This window comes from Amphiprion ocellaris, chromosome 5 (genome assembly GCF_022539595.1).
Source record: "Amphiprion ocellaris isolate individual 3 ecotype Okinawa chromosome 5, ASM2253959v1, whole genome shotgun sequence".
Taxonomy (NCBI): Eukaryota; Metazoa; Chordata; class Actinopteri; family Pomacentridae; genus Amphiprion; species Amphiprion ocellaris.
The window spans coordinates 9,007,203-9,025,737 of record NC_072770.1 but is presented as its reverse complement, the minus strand read 5'-3'; the positions used below and the strand labels follow the sequence as shown (position 1 = coordinate 9,025,737).

Here is an 18,535-nt window from a genome sequence, read left to right as displayed (position 1 = left end):
TCCAAAATACAGTCTGAAACCAGTCCAAAAATAGTTCTAGAAAGTTCCAGATCATAATACTACCACCACCATGCTTAATGATAGGTTTGCTGTTCTTAGGGTCAAGGAGAGACCTACCCTAGACAGTCTGAAACCTGTCCTAAACCAATCCTTAAAAGGTCTAAAACCAGGACCAAAATCGAACCCAAATCAGTCCAAAAATGTTCAGAACAGTCAGAATAGTCTGAAACCAGTCCAAAACCAACACTGACTAGTTTTAGAAACAGTCTGAAACCAGTCCTAAAAAGTCAAAAACCAGTACAAAATTGGGACCAAAACCAAACCTAAACGAGTTCCAAGAACAACACATGTAGAATAAGGTAATTTTAATAAAAATCACAATTTTGAGCTTAGATTTGGTTAATTTTTTCCAATGAAGCTACACATCACACGCAATACGTTCAAGAACAGTCATAAAGTTGAAAATCTGGCTATTTTTTCAGATTTAACAGTTTGTGACAAACGGTGCAATAATTTTGGCGATTTTTTAAAAGATAACATGGCTTTCAACCCCATCGTCGAGTTTTTGAGGTTCAGACTGCAAATAAGCATAAAAATGTTGGATGAGTTTACTCTATTTCAGCCTTGAGCTGCAGACATTCTCAATAACCTTCAGCAGTAGCACAGTCAGACTTAAGAGGAGAAACACTGGAAATGCTTTGCACCACTAACGTTTTGCTGTTATTGCTTTGACTGCTCAGTAATAAGTGAAAGAGAGCATTTTTCATCCTATTAGTTCCTCTCTTGTGCAGCCTGCGGTAAGATGGCGACACTTTGAGATACTCCAGTAAGAAAATAAACCTGGAAAAAAAAGGAAAGAAAAGGGCACAAAGTAGGATTCATGCCTTTACTTAAACTAAATTAAATCTGCAACCCTGATTCTCACTTTAGTCTTCACTCAAGGTTGCACCCTGAAACATTCGATTACTGTGAGAAGCAGCTCAGAGTCCTTCACTGTTCAGATTTACAGATGAAAATAGACGGACTGACGTCATGAGGAGTTATTTCCAGCTGCCTCTGTGGGGTTTGGATAAATACTCAGACAGAAGTTGGTCTAAACTCTGTTAAACTTTGTCTTCCAGGATTGATGGCTACCAAGGATGTGCTGGGGATGCTGGGAGAGATCAGGAAAAGTCTTGAAACGGTGACTCTACATACTATCAATATTTTACCATTTACATTTTTCATTAGTTTTCATACTTGTCTCATATCTGCTTTATAAAAACACTGCCTGAAGTTCAGCTGAAAACTCTCAGAAAATTATTTTGATGAAATACCCTGTTTAGATTTGGTTAATTTTCCCAATGAAGCCAAAAAATAACGAGTGATAAGTATAAATAAATAAATAAATGATTTTTTCCATTTTCATGGTGCCTGGCTCTGAAAAATGTTGTCATTTTGGTAACTTTTTGTAAAGATAATTTTCCTTTTAAACCTGACAGTAATTTTTTTGTTAATACAGTTAACAGACTCAGAAACTGATGATTTTAGGTTTTCCTGAAGAATGTGGAGGTTATCTTTCTTCCACATTATTCCATTTACTTTGTGTAAAGCTCCAGTTCCACAGAGCATGATACTGCCACCTCCATGCTTGGTGGTAGGTTTAATGTTCTTGTGGTTAAAAAAGTCCCACCCATGACAATCTGAAACCAATCCTTTAAAGGTCTAAAACCAGGACTAAAATCAAGCCTAAACCAGTCCAAAAAATATTCAGAATCTGAAACCAATCCTTTAAAGGTCTAAAACCAGGACTAAAATCAAGCCTAAACCAGTCCAAAAAATATTCAGAATCTGAAACCAATCCTTTAAAGGTCTAAAATCAGGACTAAAATCAAGCCTAAACCAGTCCAAAAAATATTCAGAACCAGTCAGAATACAGTCTGAAACTAGCCCAAAACCAAAACTAAATCCAGTCTTAGAAAGAGCCCAAAACCAGTGCTAAAAAAAGTCAAAAACAGTACAAAATTAAGACCAAAGCCAAACTTAAACTACTGTGAAAAAAGAATCCAAGATCAGTCCAGTGAGACCAGTCCTACACCAGTCCTTAAAAGGTCTAAAACCAGGACCAAAATCAAACCAAAACTTATCCAAAAAATGTTCAGAACCAGTCAGAATGCAGTCTGAAACTAGTCCAAAACTAACACTGAAACTGAAAAGAGTCCGAAACAGTCCTAAAAATGTCAAAAACCAGTACAAAATTGGGACCAAAGCCAAACTTAAACTACTCCGAATTAAGAGTCCAAGACCAGTATAAGACAGTCTGAGACCAGTCCAGAAGGACTTCTAGAAAGCTTCAGAGCATGATACTGCCACCACCATGCTTGATAGTAGGTTTTCTGTTCTTGGGATTAAGAAAAAACCCACCCAAGACAGTCTGAAATCAGTCCTAAAACCAGTCCTAAACCAATTAACCATCCAGAGCTTACTTTTTCATTAAAAAAATAAGCTCTACATGGTTAACTGAGTTTCTGACTGGTGGTTGAACCAAAGAAGTCTTTCAAGAGGTCTTTAAATGTCTACCTCTCTACCTCTTCCGTCCCTCTCAACCTGCTGGCCAGCAGGCAGATCAGTCCCCCGACATAAAGAGTCGGGTTCTGCTCAAGGTTTCTTCCTGTTAAAAGGGTATTTTTCTTGCCACTGTCTTCTTAGGGCGGCTCTGGGGGTTCAGGTGTATGGGTTCTGTAAAGCGTCTTGACACAGTTTGGCCTGTAATTGGTGCTATATAAATAAAATTAAATTGAATTGACATATGTCAATCAGTGTTTCCCAAAGTCCAAGATGACAAATGTCTGTTTTAATTTTTTCAGGCCTTCTGGGTTCTATAAAGCATCTTGAGACAATCTGAATTGTAATTGGTGTAATATAAATGAAATTTAATTTTAAAAAAATTGAATATGAGAGCCAATGATGTGTCAGTGACAGAAAATAATATTATTTGTTATATTAAGTTAAAAAAATGTTCACGTCTGGCTCTCCATAAGACAAATCTGAGATTGTTTCGTTTTTTTATGGAACTCCTGCAGAATATTTGTTCTGTACTGAAGAAAAAGTACAAGTGGTTTGTGTTCGTATCCGGTTAAACTGTGTTTGATTGTGTGTGTTTTTGTGTGTTTGTCATCAGATGGGCATCGAGAGCTACAGTGCCGCCAGCACCTGTGAATCTCGACCCAGTCAGACTCGCAGCGACTACGGAAAACTGTTTGTGGTTCTGGTGATCATCGGCTCTGTCTGCATGGTCATCATCACGTCGGGATTCATCTACATCTGCTGGCAGAGACGGCTGCCGGCCACCAAAACCACAGTGGGTCGACACTAACGCACAAACACAAACATACACACAAATGTTTACATAAACACCAACATAACTATAAGCACAACTACCAAAACAAACATAAACACAGACATAAACACAACCATGAATACAAACTTTAATACAAACATCAATACAATACAACACCACTGTAGACGCAAATACCAACAACAAAGAACAACATGAACACAAACATGAACACAAACACCAAAATAAACGTCAACATAAAAACCAACACAAACACCAACATAAATACCAAAATAAACACAAACACCAACATAACCACCAAAATAAACATAGACATCAATATAAAAACCAACCCAAACACCACCATAAACATCAACATAAACACAAATACCAACACAAAGGCCAACATAAACACCAAAACAAGCACCAACACAAAAACCACCATAAACACAAATACCAATACAAAACCAACATAAACACCAAAACAAACACCAACATTAACACAAACATCAACATCAAAACAAATACCAACATAAACACAAATACCAAAATAAACACCAACATAGACACCAACATCAACACCAGCGTAAACACCAAAATAAGCACAAACACAAATACCAACAACAAACACCAACATAAACATAAACACAAATACCAACATAAACACCATCACAAACAGCAACGTAAACACCAAAATAAATACAAACACCAACACAAACATAAACACCAACATAAACACCAACATTAACACCAACATTAACATAAACACAAACACCAACATAAGCATGAATCTGACAAACAAACTGATGCTTTTTTATTTCTTCCACTTCGCAGTTTCGCGCCGAGGAGCTTCACTTCGTGGAGAACGGTTGCCACGACAACCCAACTCTGGATGTGACCAATGACAGCCACCCCGAGATGCGAGAGAAAAAGCCGAGTACCAATGGGCTCGCAGGGGGAGGGGAAGGAGGCGGGGAGCAGGGCAGCCGCTGGCAGGTGATTGGACGACAGTGTTAAGTGGATGTATTGACAGACTGAAAATAATTGTTTTTAAGGTTCGATTGTGTGTTTTATTTCAGGTGTTTGTCAATCAGGCGGCAACGGAGGAGGAGGAAGAGGAGCAGGACACACACCTCTGATTGACGAAGAGGAGGTGTCTTTTTATGGACAGACGGAGGAAAGAGGAAGATGATGGGACGGAAATAGAGAAAGAAACAGAAAAATTAAGATAAAGGCTGTTGATAGAAGTTAAAGATGTGTCGTCCAGTCAGAGGAGCTCAGCAGGAGGAGTCACTGACATCATTTTGGATATCACACGCTCAAATCTCTCTAAATGGTTAGTCTCACACATGTCCGCCATTTTGAAATGGTAAAAAAAGCTGAGACAAAATCAAGAATTTACCAAAAAAACTGAAAACAAACCCCTGCTTGATATTAGCTAATGTGGCCATCGCATTCGTATGTTTAGCTTTGTGCCTTAGCTCTGTAGACAATTTAAACTAGAGACAAATCATCGAATGTAAAGGAGCTTTGATGTCATGAATTATGTAAAACAACTTAAAATGAAAATAACTAAATATTTTTTCAAGTTTTTTTTAGATTCCAACACTGTTTTGTTGCAAAGTTATTGTATTTTCACAAATTGTCATTTTTACTTAATACATGAAACAGTTAAATTCAAGTTCAATACTGTCAATCTATTTCTAAAATTAGATACAATTACCAACAATTTACAGAAAAGACAACATTTTTTTCTTTAATTTTACATATCCTTGTAAAATCTTGTAAAAGTAACTTCATACAATATGATGTTTCCCGCTGAAAGTAGATATCCAAAAAGTTTAACTACCCCTAGTGGAATGTAACCCAAGTATATTTAGTTTACACATTGCTATTTTGCATATAAAACCTACCATGATCTTCAAAAATACATTGTAACAGAACAAAAATACACAACAATATTCAAAATCATCCAAAATGGCACCACAAACTACAGTAAAATGACGTAAAAACTCACTTTTTATTCATAAAAATGTAGTATTTTGCTTTTTTTTCTGCTAATACTACAATCACTGAAGTGGTGGAATGTATTGAGTCTATTTAGTTTAGCTACAGATTAATATTTTGCATACAAAACCTGATGTGATCATGAAAATTGCATTATTATAGGTAAAACTACCCAACGGTTTTTAAAAAATTGGCAAAAAATGTGGCAAATACTACAGTAAAATGGCATATAACAGAACAAAACTACCCAACAGTATTCAAAATTGTCAAAATGGTACCAAAAACTACAGTAGAAACTCACTTTTTATGCATAAAAATATAGTATTTGACATTTTGTAACTAATACAACAATCACTGCGGTGGGGGAATGTCACTGAGTATATATTTAATTGAGTTACAGATTAATATTTTCCATACAAAACCTAATGTGATCATAACAAATATATTAGTATAGGTAAAGCTACCCAACAGTATTCACAATCGTCAAAAAGTTATACCAAATACTACAGTAAAATGAAATAAAAACTCCACTAATGTTACAATCATTGAAGTAGGGAGTATATTTCATTTAGCTACAGATTAATATTTTGAATAAAAAAACCTATCATGAGCTTCAAAAATACATTATAACGGAACAAAAATACCCAACAGTATTCAAAAATCATCCAAAATGGCACCACATACTGCAGTTCAATGAAGTAAAAAGTCACTTTGTATTTATGATGCTACTAATAACTACAATTACGGAAGTAGTGGAATGTAACTAAGTCTATTTATTTTAGCTACAGATGAATATTTCGCTTTTATGATGCAAAATCGTCCAAAATGGCACCAAGTACTACAGCAAAATGATGTAAAAACTCGCTTTTTCTGCATAAAATTTTCACATGTTGCATTTTTTCTAATACTACATCACAGAAGTACTACCCTGAGTGTAAGACTCGGAATGGAGTATTTTTACAATGCTGCATTTGTATTAGCGCCTTCAAAACGGTCTGACGGTGGCGACTCCTCTTAGCTGCTCCTCCGAACAGGAAGTTGAACCTGTAGCAACTTTTTGAGTGAAAAGTTTTGGCACTTTATTGATTCCTCTTGGAAAACTAGCGACTATCATCGTTGAAAAATGCTGCATCATGTTAAATGTTACTACATACAGTGACTGAAATATCTCTATTTTTGCTTATAGGAATGGTTGCTAAGCGCTGAGGATGTTTACAACTCGGCGACTCTTTTCGTGAATCGCTGTACTCGTGTGCCGTTTAGCCGCTTTAATTTTGTTCGTTTGTTCGTTTATTTCCAATAGCGCTGGAATAAATGGCTGCTGTATGCTGCTGGCTAAACCTTGAGGCTATGACACGTGGGCAACAACATTTACAGGCCAAAAGCATGAACATATTAGCTAGTAACGGTGTCCAAGTCCGAGTCGTCAAACCCTGAGTCCAAGTCGAGCTCCAAGTCTTCAGTGTTTTAGTGTTTAATGTTAAAGTCAGAGATACCGAGGACATTTTTCTAATCAATACAGTCGAGTTTTTAATCACTACAGCCATGTCCGAGTTACTGGGGTCATGTCCGAGTCACTATGGTCATGTTTGAGTCACCGAGTGGTTGTCAAGTTTGAGTCATAACAGTAATATTCCCAACAGTTCAGTCATGACAACGTGTGGTAACTTGGACATGACCAGAGTTCGAGTCACTCTGGTCATGTTCAAGTCATTATATTCATATTTGAGTCACTATGATGATGCTCGAGTCGCTCTAGTGATGTCCAAGTCACTGCAGTAGTTTCATGACTGAAACTACTTAGTTTTGTTTGAGTCACTAGAGTCACATCAGAATTACAGTGATCATAGTTACTGCAGTGATGTCAAAGTCACCAGGATTTCGTTTGAGTCTCTACAGTCATGTCCAAGTTACTCGGGTTGTGTCCAAGCCACCAAAATTGTGTCCGAGTCATTAGGATTATATTTGAGTCACTGAGTCTTTGTCAAATTTGAGTCATAGCAGAAACATTCCAGTAACTGTGGTCATGTTTGAATCTTGAATCAACCATAATCCTATGAATGTAAATATGACCACAGCAGAACAAGATGAAAACTGTGCCACTGTAAAGCTGCAGAACTCAATCAGGCCTTCAATTAACCACAACTTTAAAAGCCAGACTGATGATCACAATTAATATATAATTCCTTCAACTGATAATTGCACTTCCCTTAATAAGTTACTGCTTTAATAGACACCATTATCACATTCAGGCTGATTTTGTTTGGTGACTTGGACATGAACATATTGACTCCAACATGCAGTTTGAGACACCCTAGTCATTGTTAAGTCATAAAATTTATGTTTGAGTCACTATGATGACGCTCGAGTGGCTCTTGTGATGTTCAAGTCACTACAGTCATGACTGAAACTACATGATTACGTTTGAGTCACGAGAATCACATCTGAATGACAGTCATCATAGTTAATGCACCAAGTGTGATGTCAAGATGTCACCATGATTGTGTCCAAGTCACTACAGTCGTGTCCGAGTCATTAGGATTGTTTGAATCACCAAGTCGTTTGTTTAGCCATAACAGTCATATTCGAGTAGCTGTGGTTATGTTCAATTCCCTACAGTTCTGTCATGACTGTTTGGTGACTTGGACATTAACGTAGTGACTCCAACATGTAGTTCGAGTCACTCCAGTCATTTTCAAGTCAATACTTTCATATTTGAGTCACCACAATGATGCAGTCATCATTACTATGCCCCATTTATTACGACCATGTCCTAGTCATTATCATCATATTCAAGTCACTGTTGTCCCGACATGGCAGAGTCACTACGACCAAGTTTCTGCAGTTTATACATTAATGTTTGAGGAACTTAAGTGATGTCAGAGTCACTATAGAAGTTAGAGTCACTACAAGTTCGAGTCACTAACATTCAAGTCACTGTGGTCACATTCAGGCTTGAGTTACTGTGGTCTTGATCTTGTCTGACTCGCTGTGTTCATGTCTGCATGAATGCAGTCATGTCAGAGTCATTATAGTCACGTCCAAGTCAACACAACTCACACAGGAGTCACAGAGGACATGTCAGAGTCACTACGACTGAGTTTGAGTCATTTCCACTTCCGATGCTACAATAGTTTCCGGTCTGTAGGACTTTCGTATCTAAATCTTTGTTGACATTACTGAGTTATGTTCGAGTCACATCTGTAGTCACATCAAAGTCATGTTGGAGTCACTAGCATCATGTCTGAGTCTTTATAATGGTGTCCATGTCCCTATGGTTACTGTCCGGCTTCAAAAACATCATGGCAACGACTGACCAACCACTTTTAGTCCCAATTAACTCGTCAAAAATGGGACTCGCACAAGTCTTCACATGTCTTGAACTTCAGCACAAACAGTAACATCGCAGCATTAGAATTACAGAAATAACCTGAGATGTTTTTCTGTGATCCTCAGTAGGACTCGACTCAAATCACTGCTGGAGTGGAGACAGAAAATCAGCAGCTGTAGTCGCCTTTTGTTTTCTTTTGTTTATCTTGTTTTTAAGACTGATTCTGATGCTGTTGTTGGTCTCTGTTCTACTTCCTGCCCATCTGCATTTCATCCGTCGCCGGTGTTATCGCTCTTTAACTCTGACTTTTCTCGATGTAACGATGGCTTCAATATAAAATATTGATATGCACTTTGTCGGCTAAGCAGGATTTCAGGACAAAAACCGTCTTTCGTGAAAATTTTAAATAACTGCCTGCGGCGTAGATTATCTGTTTCTGAGAACACAACGTATGGGCAGAATAGACGAGCATGTAGCTTTCAGCACTGCAGCGAGCATCAATGTAACAAAAACACACAGCTGATGTTGCTTTTAGTTTGACGAATGAGAGACTTTATGTTGCTTGGACTGAACAGATTCAGATTTTTTTCAAGTTTTATGAGTTTTTCTTCTCAGAATCTCATGGATGTTGGTTAGCGGTGCTGCTAGTGCAAGTCAATGGGCATTCAGTTGTAGCAAAAACACACAAATGACCCTTTGTAAAGACAAGGTACGATGTAAGCATTTGAACACTTTGTTGAGTCTTCATTTCTACATTTTATTGTTATTTTATGTCTGTTGTTTTACAGGTCTTTTTTCTATGTCCGTTTTTATGCATTTTGATCACATATTGTTTAATTTTTTGGTTGTCAGTGTAATAAGTGTGAGAAATAAAAATTTGAAGAAAATGTATTTGTTTTCTTCCTGAAACTTGGTTTAGTGCAGAAAATAAATTAATGTATGGATGGTTTTGTGTTTTGGCTGTTTAAAGAGTTGAAAAAGTGGTTTATCATAGTTATAGTTACAGCTTACTAACACACTGTGGACACATTACAGTTTGAGATAAGTACAACACAATTTCGTATGTTACAGCTACACACTGTAAAAAGGATTTTAATTTAACAAAACCTTTCCTTTTTTAAAATAAATTTTTCCTGTGTTTCTAAAATGCACAAAAATATTTTACATGTAGTTTAAGTCTTTCAAATCATTTTCCAAGTCATTACATTGATGTTTGAGTCACTATAACAATGCAGAGTCATCATGACTGAGTCACAGTTAAAATATTCAAGTAAGTAGACCATGTTCAAATCACTACAGTTCAGTCGTGACTATGTTTGGTGACTTGGACATGAACGTAGTAAGTCCAACATGTAGTTTGAGTCACTCTAGTAATTTCAAGTCAATACTCAAGTTTGAGACAGTATAATGTTGCTCAAGTCGCTATCGTAATGTCCAAGTCACAACAGTCATGACTGAATCTGCATACATTTGAATCAGAAATGACATGTCAGAGTCACTACAGTCATATTTTTAATTACTGCAGTCATGTCCAAGTCACTAGGTTCATGTTTGACTTATTTTAATCCATTCAATGTATTGTTTATTCATTTTTTTTGTTTTGAAGAATTTTGACTTCTATTTTGCCCTTTACCTATTTATTTATTTATTTATTTATTTATTTATTTAGATACTGCATATTTCCTTACTGCATGCGTCTCCCAGTCCAAATTGGTCCTGGAGAAGGGACCAGGCAAAGAGCGATTCAGAAAACCCCAATGAGATCAAGGAAAAAAAGATGTCGCTTTTCTCAGGAAGAGTGACACCAGGTCCAGGATTGGAGCTTGTCCACGAGTGTCTGGTGGCCTAGACTTACTGTGGGGTTCGTTTAGGTACAACCCAAAGTAGCACCATGAGTCCACCACCTACAGGGCTGGAAATCAAGGTCTGGTGCTGTGAACACTGGACGGTGGACAGCAGTGTGCCGCCCCCTGGTGGTGTAGACCGATTGTGTGGATGTGGAATGTCACTTCAGTGGGGATAGAACCGGAGCTGTGCTGGAGGTGGAGCGGTACCGACTACATATCATTGGGCTCAAATCAACGCATAGTAAGGGTTCCAGAACCAAACTTCTGAAAAGGGGTTGGACTTTTTCCTTTTCAGGACTTGCCCATGATGAAAAGTTCTGGGGCCATCTTATCTCAGAATGATGCTGAAACCTTAGTCCAAACATTTGCAACTTCCAGGCTGGACTATTGTAATTCCCAACTGACAGGATGTCCCAATAACTCACTTAAAACCCTCCAGCTGATACAAAATGCTGCAGCCAGAGTTCTGACAGGAACCGGGAGGAGATAATGTTTCTCCCGCATAGCTTCTCTTCATTTGCTCTGTAAAAAATCCAGGATAGAGTTTAAAATCCTGCCTGTGACACACAAAACTTTTAATGACCACACTCCATTTTATCTTAAAGACTTTATTGTATTTACTTGTGGATCCCAGAGTTTCCAGAAGTAGAATTGGGGGCAGAGCTTACAGTTATCAGACTCCTCTATTGTGGAATCAGAGGCAAACATCCTCTCTACTTTTAAGATTAGTTGGGTTTACAATTTATAAGGTCTTTAACTTATCAAGTGAATGCTACAAGATGACAATATGGTGTGTATTGGCACTATAAACATAAAATTGAACTGAATAAAATCTGCATTTTGACAGATTACCAGTGCTTAGACGGCATACATTGAATAAAATGTTGAATAAATATGTTTTCATGATATAGTTTGTTTTTTTCTGTTTGTTACCAATTGTATCTAATTTCATAAATATACATATGGTATTAAACTTGGATTTAATGGTTTCATCTAATGAATTAGGAAATAAATGGGAAATTGGGAGGAATTTGTCAGGGTATTTTAAGTATTTGTCAAGAAATGTGATTTTCTTTTTAAAAAGAAAACAACCTGTCACTGTTCAATAGCTACTAAATCCCCCTTTTTAATTAGACATGTAAATTTATTCTTTTGTGCATTTCAAAATTACAGAAGAGAAATCTGTTGGGGGTTTGTTTATTTTGGCATTGCATGGTATATCTTCCATTCCTAAAGTTGGCCTTTATTTAGGTATATATCCTATATTTTCTAGATGGCCTTTCATTTATGACTTTCTCTGTTGTTTTAAATAAGCTGGATGTTAAAATAATTGGTATACAGTCCCCTGGGTTTGTGCAATCTTCTGGTGAATAAACTCTGCTGAAGGGAAATTAATTCTACTCAGGCAGAAAACTGACACCCCAAACGGCCTCAACTTTGCAGCAGGGGTCCTTCGTGCTAATGCTAATGCTTGTTAGCAGCTACGTGCGCAGTCGGTCGTTGAGACAGAGATGGTGGTGGCGGGTTGTCTTTGCTGAGAATGAGCCCAAAAGATGTCAGGTTGGTTCATTTTAATTTCTCACACTCATTCAAACCCAAATCCACACTTTTAGAAAACACTAGCTGTTTTGTTTAAGCTGGCGGTTCAACAGTAATAACGAAATCTTTTGTCTTTGAAGCTAACCTAGCTAGTTAGCCTCCGGTACATGCTGTTAATGCCAACCTCCGGTCCAAGTTGGCACTTTACGCTGGCCTTTCTAATACCAGAATATGATGTAAACTACTCCCGAAATGTACAGTGTTGTGGCAAACTGAGAATCGGATCTACATGTAGAGTAATTCTTTTCAAATGTTGCAATTTTAGCAACGGCTGCTAGCTAACTGCCGTTACCGCCCACTGCGATGAATTTCTGCGGAAGGCGATAAATAAAACAGCCTAAAATTTTAACAAAGACTCAAAAATAAATGCAGCTTGTTGTATTAGCAGTACAGCGAAATAACCAGTGGCTCCTTAATCGGCTTGTGTGTAGTTCTGGATGGCGAATTTTGCTTTCAACTCCAAGCCTGGTTACCTTAAATAACCAGACTTTTAAATGGGGTCTGGTTTACCCTCCTGTCTGTTCATACATTAGAGACTAGACCAGCTGTAGGTTAGCTTTAGGACTGGTTAGTGATCTTAATCTTTGGCTACAGAGAACCTGAACGTTTTAACTCAACAATAACCATCAGCTTAGGTCAACTTCTACCTCAGTGTTGGCTAATTTAGCCCAACTAGCTCACTACCTAGTTGTCAGCAGCTATGGTTGGTCATAACTTTTCTAAGGTGGCAGTCTGTCAGCGAGCAGCTGTCCATGACAGTAACTCTGCTTTTGTCCTCCAGCCAGCCGCAGCCAGTTTTCTTGTTCAGACCAGTCACTTTAAACTCGGGGCGTATTTCCACACCGGCTCATACCAGTTTCAGGTCATTTTAAATCAGCTGGAGTGAGTCTTGTTGTGGTTTTATTGTTTTAGGATCAGCACTGGAGCTCAGAAGTACACAGCCAAAGCTCACAGCTAAGCTATGAAGCCCTTACAAGGAAGTTAACACCTAAACATTTGGCTAAATGTTTACTTTTGGAAGTCATTAACGAGGGTTGGGCACTGATTAGTCAAGTTTTATTGCAGGAGTGCTCAAGTCATTTTAGTACAGGTTCCACAAACACTGGACCAGTAAAATCAGAGCATAATAACCAATAATAACCGCCACTTCCTTTGTTCTAGTGCAGAAAAGTTCACATTTAAGGAATTGTCTTTTTACAAAACATTATGAAGAACCTGAAATTTCTGAAGAAAAATAAATTCAATTTCAGCAACATTGTTACAAATGGCATGAAACAAAACAAGAGCAAAAAAAATTAGACAAAAGTTGCAAAGCAACAAAAAACAACCAATAAAGCAAACCCAAAACAACAAAAATAAGACAAAACACAAGTGAGACAAACGACGTCAGACAAAAAAGAAAAAATATTACAAAAATGAGACACAAAATGAGAAGTGTCACAAAAAACAAAGACAAATTTGACAAAATTGTAAAGCGACAAAATGGAAAAATGACAAAAACAAGACAGAAAACAACAAAAAAGCCAAACACAAAATCATAATAAAAATAATACAAAACACAGGCGAGAAAAAGGAAACACAATATGACAAAACATGAGACAAATGACAAAAGTCAGATAAAAAAGGCAACATAAATAAGGCAAAATGTTACAAAAATGAGAAACAAAATGGCTAAAGAACAATGAACAGTCTAGTATTTTACTTTATGATCAAAACAACTTGTCATGGTCTAAAAATTATTTTAAATTTACACTTTTATAGATCTATATTTTGCAGTTAATGTCGACCCGCGGACCGGATTGGACCCTCTGGAGGGCTGGTTTTGGCCTGCAGGCTGCATGTTTGACACCCCTGTTTTATTGTGTGGCAAAACGGCGTTGAGTCAACAGCTGTCCTCACTTTAGGGTTAAAAAGACAGAAAATCCTCATGTTTTGATAACCATTTTGCATTTGGCTCTCATCCTTAAAATGTAATGTGTGTAAATTTTAACCTGTGTCCTTTATATATGATGACGTATTTACATGTACAAAATGTGATGCTTGTGCCAAACCAGCGCTCTCATAGCTATAAAAGGAGTGGCTCTGTCTCGTGTTGCTCAAGATTTGGCAGGAAAAGGCAGGTGACTGTGTTGTGTTTATATTTCTATAAATATGGAGTTAAAAGACGGGTTATCCTCTCTTCCTGAAATGGTAAAATTCTACAATTTTATTTAACACTTTTTAAAAAAAATCCAAACCACGTATATCTGAGAGTAGATGCAACACAAACAAGGGTCTAGTCAGGAGAAAACCAAAAATAATCAGCACTAAAAATCCAAATTGGCAGTAATATGTGTGTTTTTTTTTCCCTCTGTGGTTTGATAAAACTGTTGAATCATTGGTAAAATGTCAGAAAACAGTGGTCCATTGCAATTTTCTAAAGCTCAAGTTGACATATTGGCAAAGATGGTCTCCGATGTTTGCATATTTATTATCCAACAGTCATTGTTGACAAAGATATCTGATTTAGACGTGGAACTTTTAGATAAATGATTAGCTAATCAACTCTGTTGTTTGGATAACTGACAGGTATATTCAATGTAATAAGGAATATGGCACTAATGGAATATAGTGTATAAAAATAAAGTGTCAAAGGATCCTTGAGCCGTGAACTGTTGCATGATAACGGTGCTAATAAAATGTAAAATGTAAATGCAGTTTAAGAATAAGGTATAAAGATGTGCTTTTGTCAGAGCAGATGTTCTTGTTCCAGCTGTTAAGTTCTGATAATTTGCTGCTTTCCTTTGTTAGTTGTGACAGGAGCTGTGTTTTAGACAGTTATGGGCACCAAGGAAGTTTTTACAGCGATTTTTTTCCCCTCTGGGCAGTTGTTTGAGAACAGAATCTGCAGATTAAGATGAGATGCTTTATTGTCCTGCAGGGAAACTCGTCTTTGGCATGAAGCCACAGCACCACACAGCACTTGGAATATACAAAATAATGCAAAAACAACAAGAAAATGTTGCTAAATTCACAAAGACGGTAGTTAAGATTGATGAAAACCTGGTTTGATTCCTTGGATGTTACCTGCAGGTTTAAATCTGCCATTGGTGCTGTATTTCCCCCCACTTTCTCCTCCCCTTCTGCTACCTATGTGTCACCGTTTTCAAAACCACTTCAGGAAGGGAACCTACTACCACCTCCAACAGAATATTGTACATTTTGCAGATTTATAATGAGCAATGGGCAGCCCTGCTATTTTATTTTTATTTTTATTTTTATTTTTTTTTGTGACTTGCCCCCTTTTTGATTGCAGTTTTCTCCTCCTTGTGTGTAAATGTTCCAAAACAGTTCCTCCATTGCTATTTTTAGGGAACACCAAAGACACATTCTTTCCTTGGGTCTGTCCCATATAACTGTGATCAGTGTAAAGAAATACAAACAGGTCAAAGCATTCTTTTTCTCCCCTTTAGCAGAGTTTTAATTGACAGACAGAATGGTGACACTACAGACTAAACAAATAATGGTGCATTGTTTTGTTGAGTAATTAAAATTAACCAAAGGACAGTAGTTTAAAGCAATAAATCTTTTGCACATTTCAGATTGTTTACATGACATACCTGTGATCTTGCCCATTCTTGGGGGAATAATTGGCAAGTTCCTGCACACCGTAAATATTTTAATTAGGTTTATAATGTTTTGGATTTGCAACACTTGCTGTTCCTTTGACTTAAGATAAGATAAACTTTATTGATTTACATGTTTCAGCAGTTGGATACCACTGATGCCTGGATAAAGCAGGACAAGAAGTACAATAAGTTTAAACTGTAAAGATACACTTGTACAGATGAGACATGATGAATTTGTCACTTTGTCTTGCTTTTTTTTTTAAAAGAATCTTTACATTTGTCTTTAAAAATTTTTTACCCAAACACAGCATCAGTTATCTTGTTTTGTGAAAATCTACTTGACAATGAAACTGTTTCTGATGCTGAATTAGATTAATGGCTAAAAATAAGCAATATTTTTAGCTCTAGTTTGACCAAACCTTGGTCCAATCTTTTTTTTTTTTTTGGGCCTTTTACAGCTTTATTTGACAGGGACAGTATAGACAGACAGGAAAGGAGGGAGAAGAGTGGGGGGAAGACATGCAGCAAAGGGCCGCGAGCAGGAATTGAACCCGGGTTGCTGCGTCGGGGACCAGCCTCTGTACGTGGGTCACCCACTTAACCCGCTGAGCTATGCGGGCACCAACCTTGGTTCAAATTTGACTTTCTTTTGAAACTTTACCTTTTTTTTTCCAGGGATGGCCTGATGACGGCGACATCTGTCTTCTTCGACCTCTTCCTGCATCATCCCAGCTCCATCGGATAGAATCATCTCCTCAACCTGAGCTTCCTTCAAAGACCTCCAGCCGCCCTCACGGACACTAAACCCTCCGCCGAGCTCTTTCCCCAGACAGAGAGACGATGTATTGCCTACAGTGGCTGCTCCCAGTGCTGCTCATCCCCAAGCCGCTGAACCCGGCGCTGTGGTTCAACCACTCCATGTTCATGGGCTTCTACCTGCTCAGCTTCCTGCTGGAGAGGAAGCCCTGCACCATCTGTGCCTTGGTCTTCCTGGCTGCCCTCTTCCTCATCTGCTACAGCTGCTGGGGCAACTGCTTCCTGTACCACTGCCAGGACGCCTCGCTGCCGGACGCCGCTCATGACCCGGCGATTGTCGGGACCTAGGAGAGGAGGGCGAGTGCTGGAGGAGAGGCGAAGAGAGGGGAGGCTACTGTAGAGCGATACTGCCATGCTGCGAGAGGGACGGACTGTGATTCTTGTGGGCAGTGCTGGAAGGGAATACCGAGAGCGCCCAGCCAAAGACGGTGTTAAAACGGAGAGATGCTGTTCTGTAATGCTGTAAAGAAACCGAGGAAGGTAAAAAGTACTGTCGGAGGAGACTTTAGTTTGGGGAAGGCGAGGCACCCAAATGTAGAAACTGCAAAGGGAAAGACATGCGTTAACTTGGTGCTGAGGAAAGAAGAATTTCACTCTAAACCTACAGTATAAGATCCACCTAAAGTCACCACTGTGTTTCAGTATTCTGGTTCCTTGTTTACTTCCGAGAGAGACTCCACTTTCAACGAAACCTGTCGGTTCTGAAATGGAAAATATTTTGCTTCTCAAACTGCCAAATTTCACAAAACTCCCACCAGATGCTGCGCCGGCGGCCACGCACTCTTGCTCTCTCACTCGACAGACTTTGAACGCCGGGGAGTGTTTAAATGATAGTCGGTGTCTCGACGTGTTCGAAAGAAAAGAGGAACAAAAAGTGCCGTTTTCAGCCCCACATGACCAAACTCCGTCGCCACATCTGGCATCTGCACACGAAATGCTCAACAGTTAGAGCACACTGACACTGGACAATCAGTAACTATGCTGTGAATAATTCTCAAATAATTCTCAAAATGCACCTGGGGAAAGGTGTAAAGATGCTGAGGAACTTCCCCCCCCCCACGTTGTTACCCCACTGTGCTCTGCAGCTGCCCCTCCTCTCGCCAGATCCAAACTTTTCTTTTGTTTTTGCCGTCTTTTGTTTCTTGTGCATGGGTTCTTTTTTTTGGTTTTTTCCACTTACACAGATTTTAATGAATTAAAAACAAAATGCTGAAAGTTTCCAAAGGTTAGAAGAATCTGGATGTGTGGAGGGTGAATGAAAGACTTATTTTTTTGTGATCATGACATGCTGATTTAAAGAAGCGGCGAGACACAAGGAAACGAAGAGATGGACCACATTTCCAGCCACATTAAGCAATACAGACGGGAAACAGCACCACGTGTTCGCTAGAAGTTTATCCAGGTTTCCTTGTGTGTCTCTGCTCTAAGTGTTAAGTTTAGCTGGCAGACAAAAGCTAAGGTGTTTATACTCTGTACCCGTTTGTGTGTCTGAGGAGTGTGTTTGTGTGTGTGTGGCCACAACTGCTTTGGTTTTAATTTAAATAAAGTTTTTCCTCTCGTGTTAATCCGCGTGGAATTCAGTGTTTTACTGAACAAAAAAAATGACATTTTTCTCACTAAAAGGGTTTGTTTTGCCTTTCCAACTTTTGTTAGACCTCTGAATTCTTTGTTTTTATAAATATATATGTTTTTTTTTTTAGTTGATTCTCCTGCAGAAAGTAGTTGTTCACACTCCAAAAATGGTCTTTTTACGGATGCAAACTCTGTTCATTTTATCCATTTACATTTGTTTGCTTTAGATTTCCCACTAGATGGGGACATTTAGGTCCAGATGAAGCTCCTCGCACCATAAACTGATGCTCTATGAAAGGTTTTAGGGTGTAATAAGCTTTTTAATTCAAAATTACATGTCAACTTTTTTTGCAGTTATATTTTCTTGCCACAAATTCATGATTTTTCTACCCAGGAATATCTGATTTATCAGTCTTTTCCCACATTTACAAAGTATATA

At 38.2% G+C, this 18,535-nt stretch overlaps 2 protein-coding genes across 2 annotated transcripts in view; both read left to right on the top strand.

Annotated features, from left to right (window-relative positions):
- Positions 1-9,598, top strand: part of podxl2 (podocalyxin-like 2) — a 40,068-nt gene extending 30,470 nt beyond the window's left edge. Inside the window, exons 10-13 of the mRNA XM_023267618.3 lie at positions 1,122-1,183; positions 3,161-3,340; positions 4,151-4,312; positions 4,396-9,598. Of these exons, the coding sequence (XP_023123386.1) occupies positions 1,122-1,183; positions 3,161-3,340; positions 4,151-4,312; positions 4,396-4,455 (464 nt within the window). The 3' untranslated portion in view covers positions 4,456-9,598. The remainder of the gene's footprint in view (positions 1-1,121; positions 1,184-3,160; positions 3,341-4,150; positions 4,313-4,395) is intronic.
- Positions 9,599-11,931: 2,333 nt separating this feature from the next.
- On the top strand, positions 11,932-18,089 carry blcap (bladder cancer associated protein). Its single transcript, XM_023267583.3, has 2 exons — positions 11,932-12,061; positions 16,384-18,089. The coding sequence occupies exon 2, from the start codon at positions 16,549-16,551 to the stop codon at positions 16,810-16,812; it is 264 nt and encodes an 87-aa protein (XP_023123351.1). The 5' UTR covers positions 11,932-12,061; positions 16,384-16,548; the 3' UTR covers positions 16,813-18,089.
- The last annotated feature ends 446 nt before the right edge of the window (positions 18,090-18,535 follow it).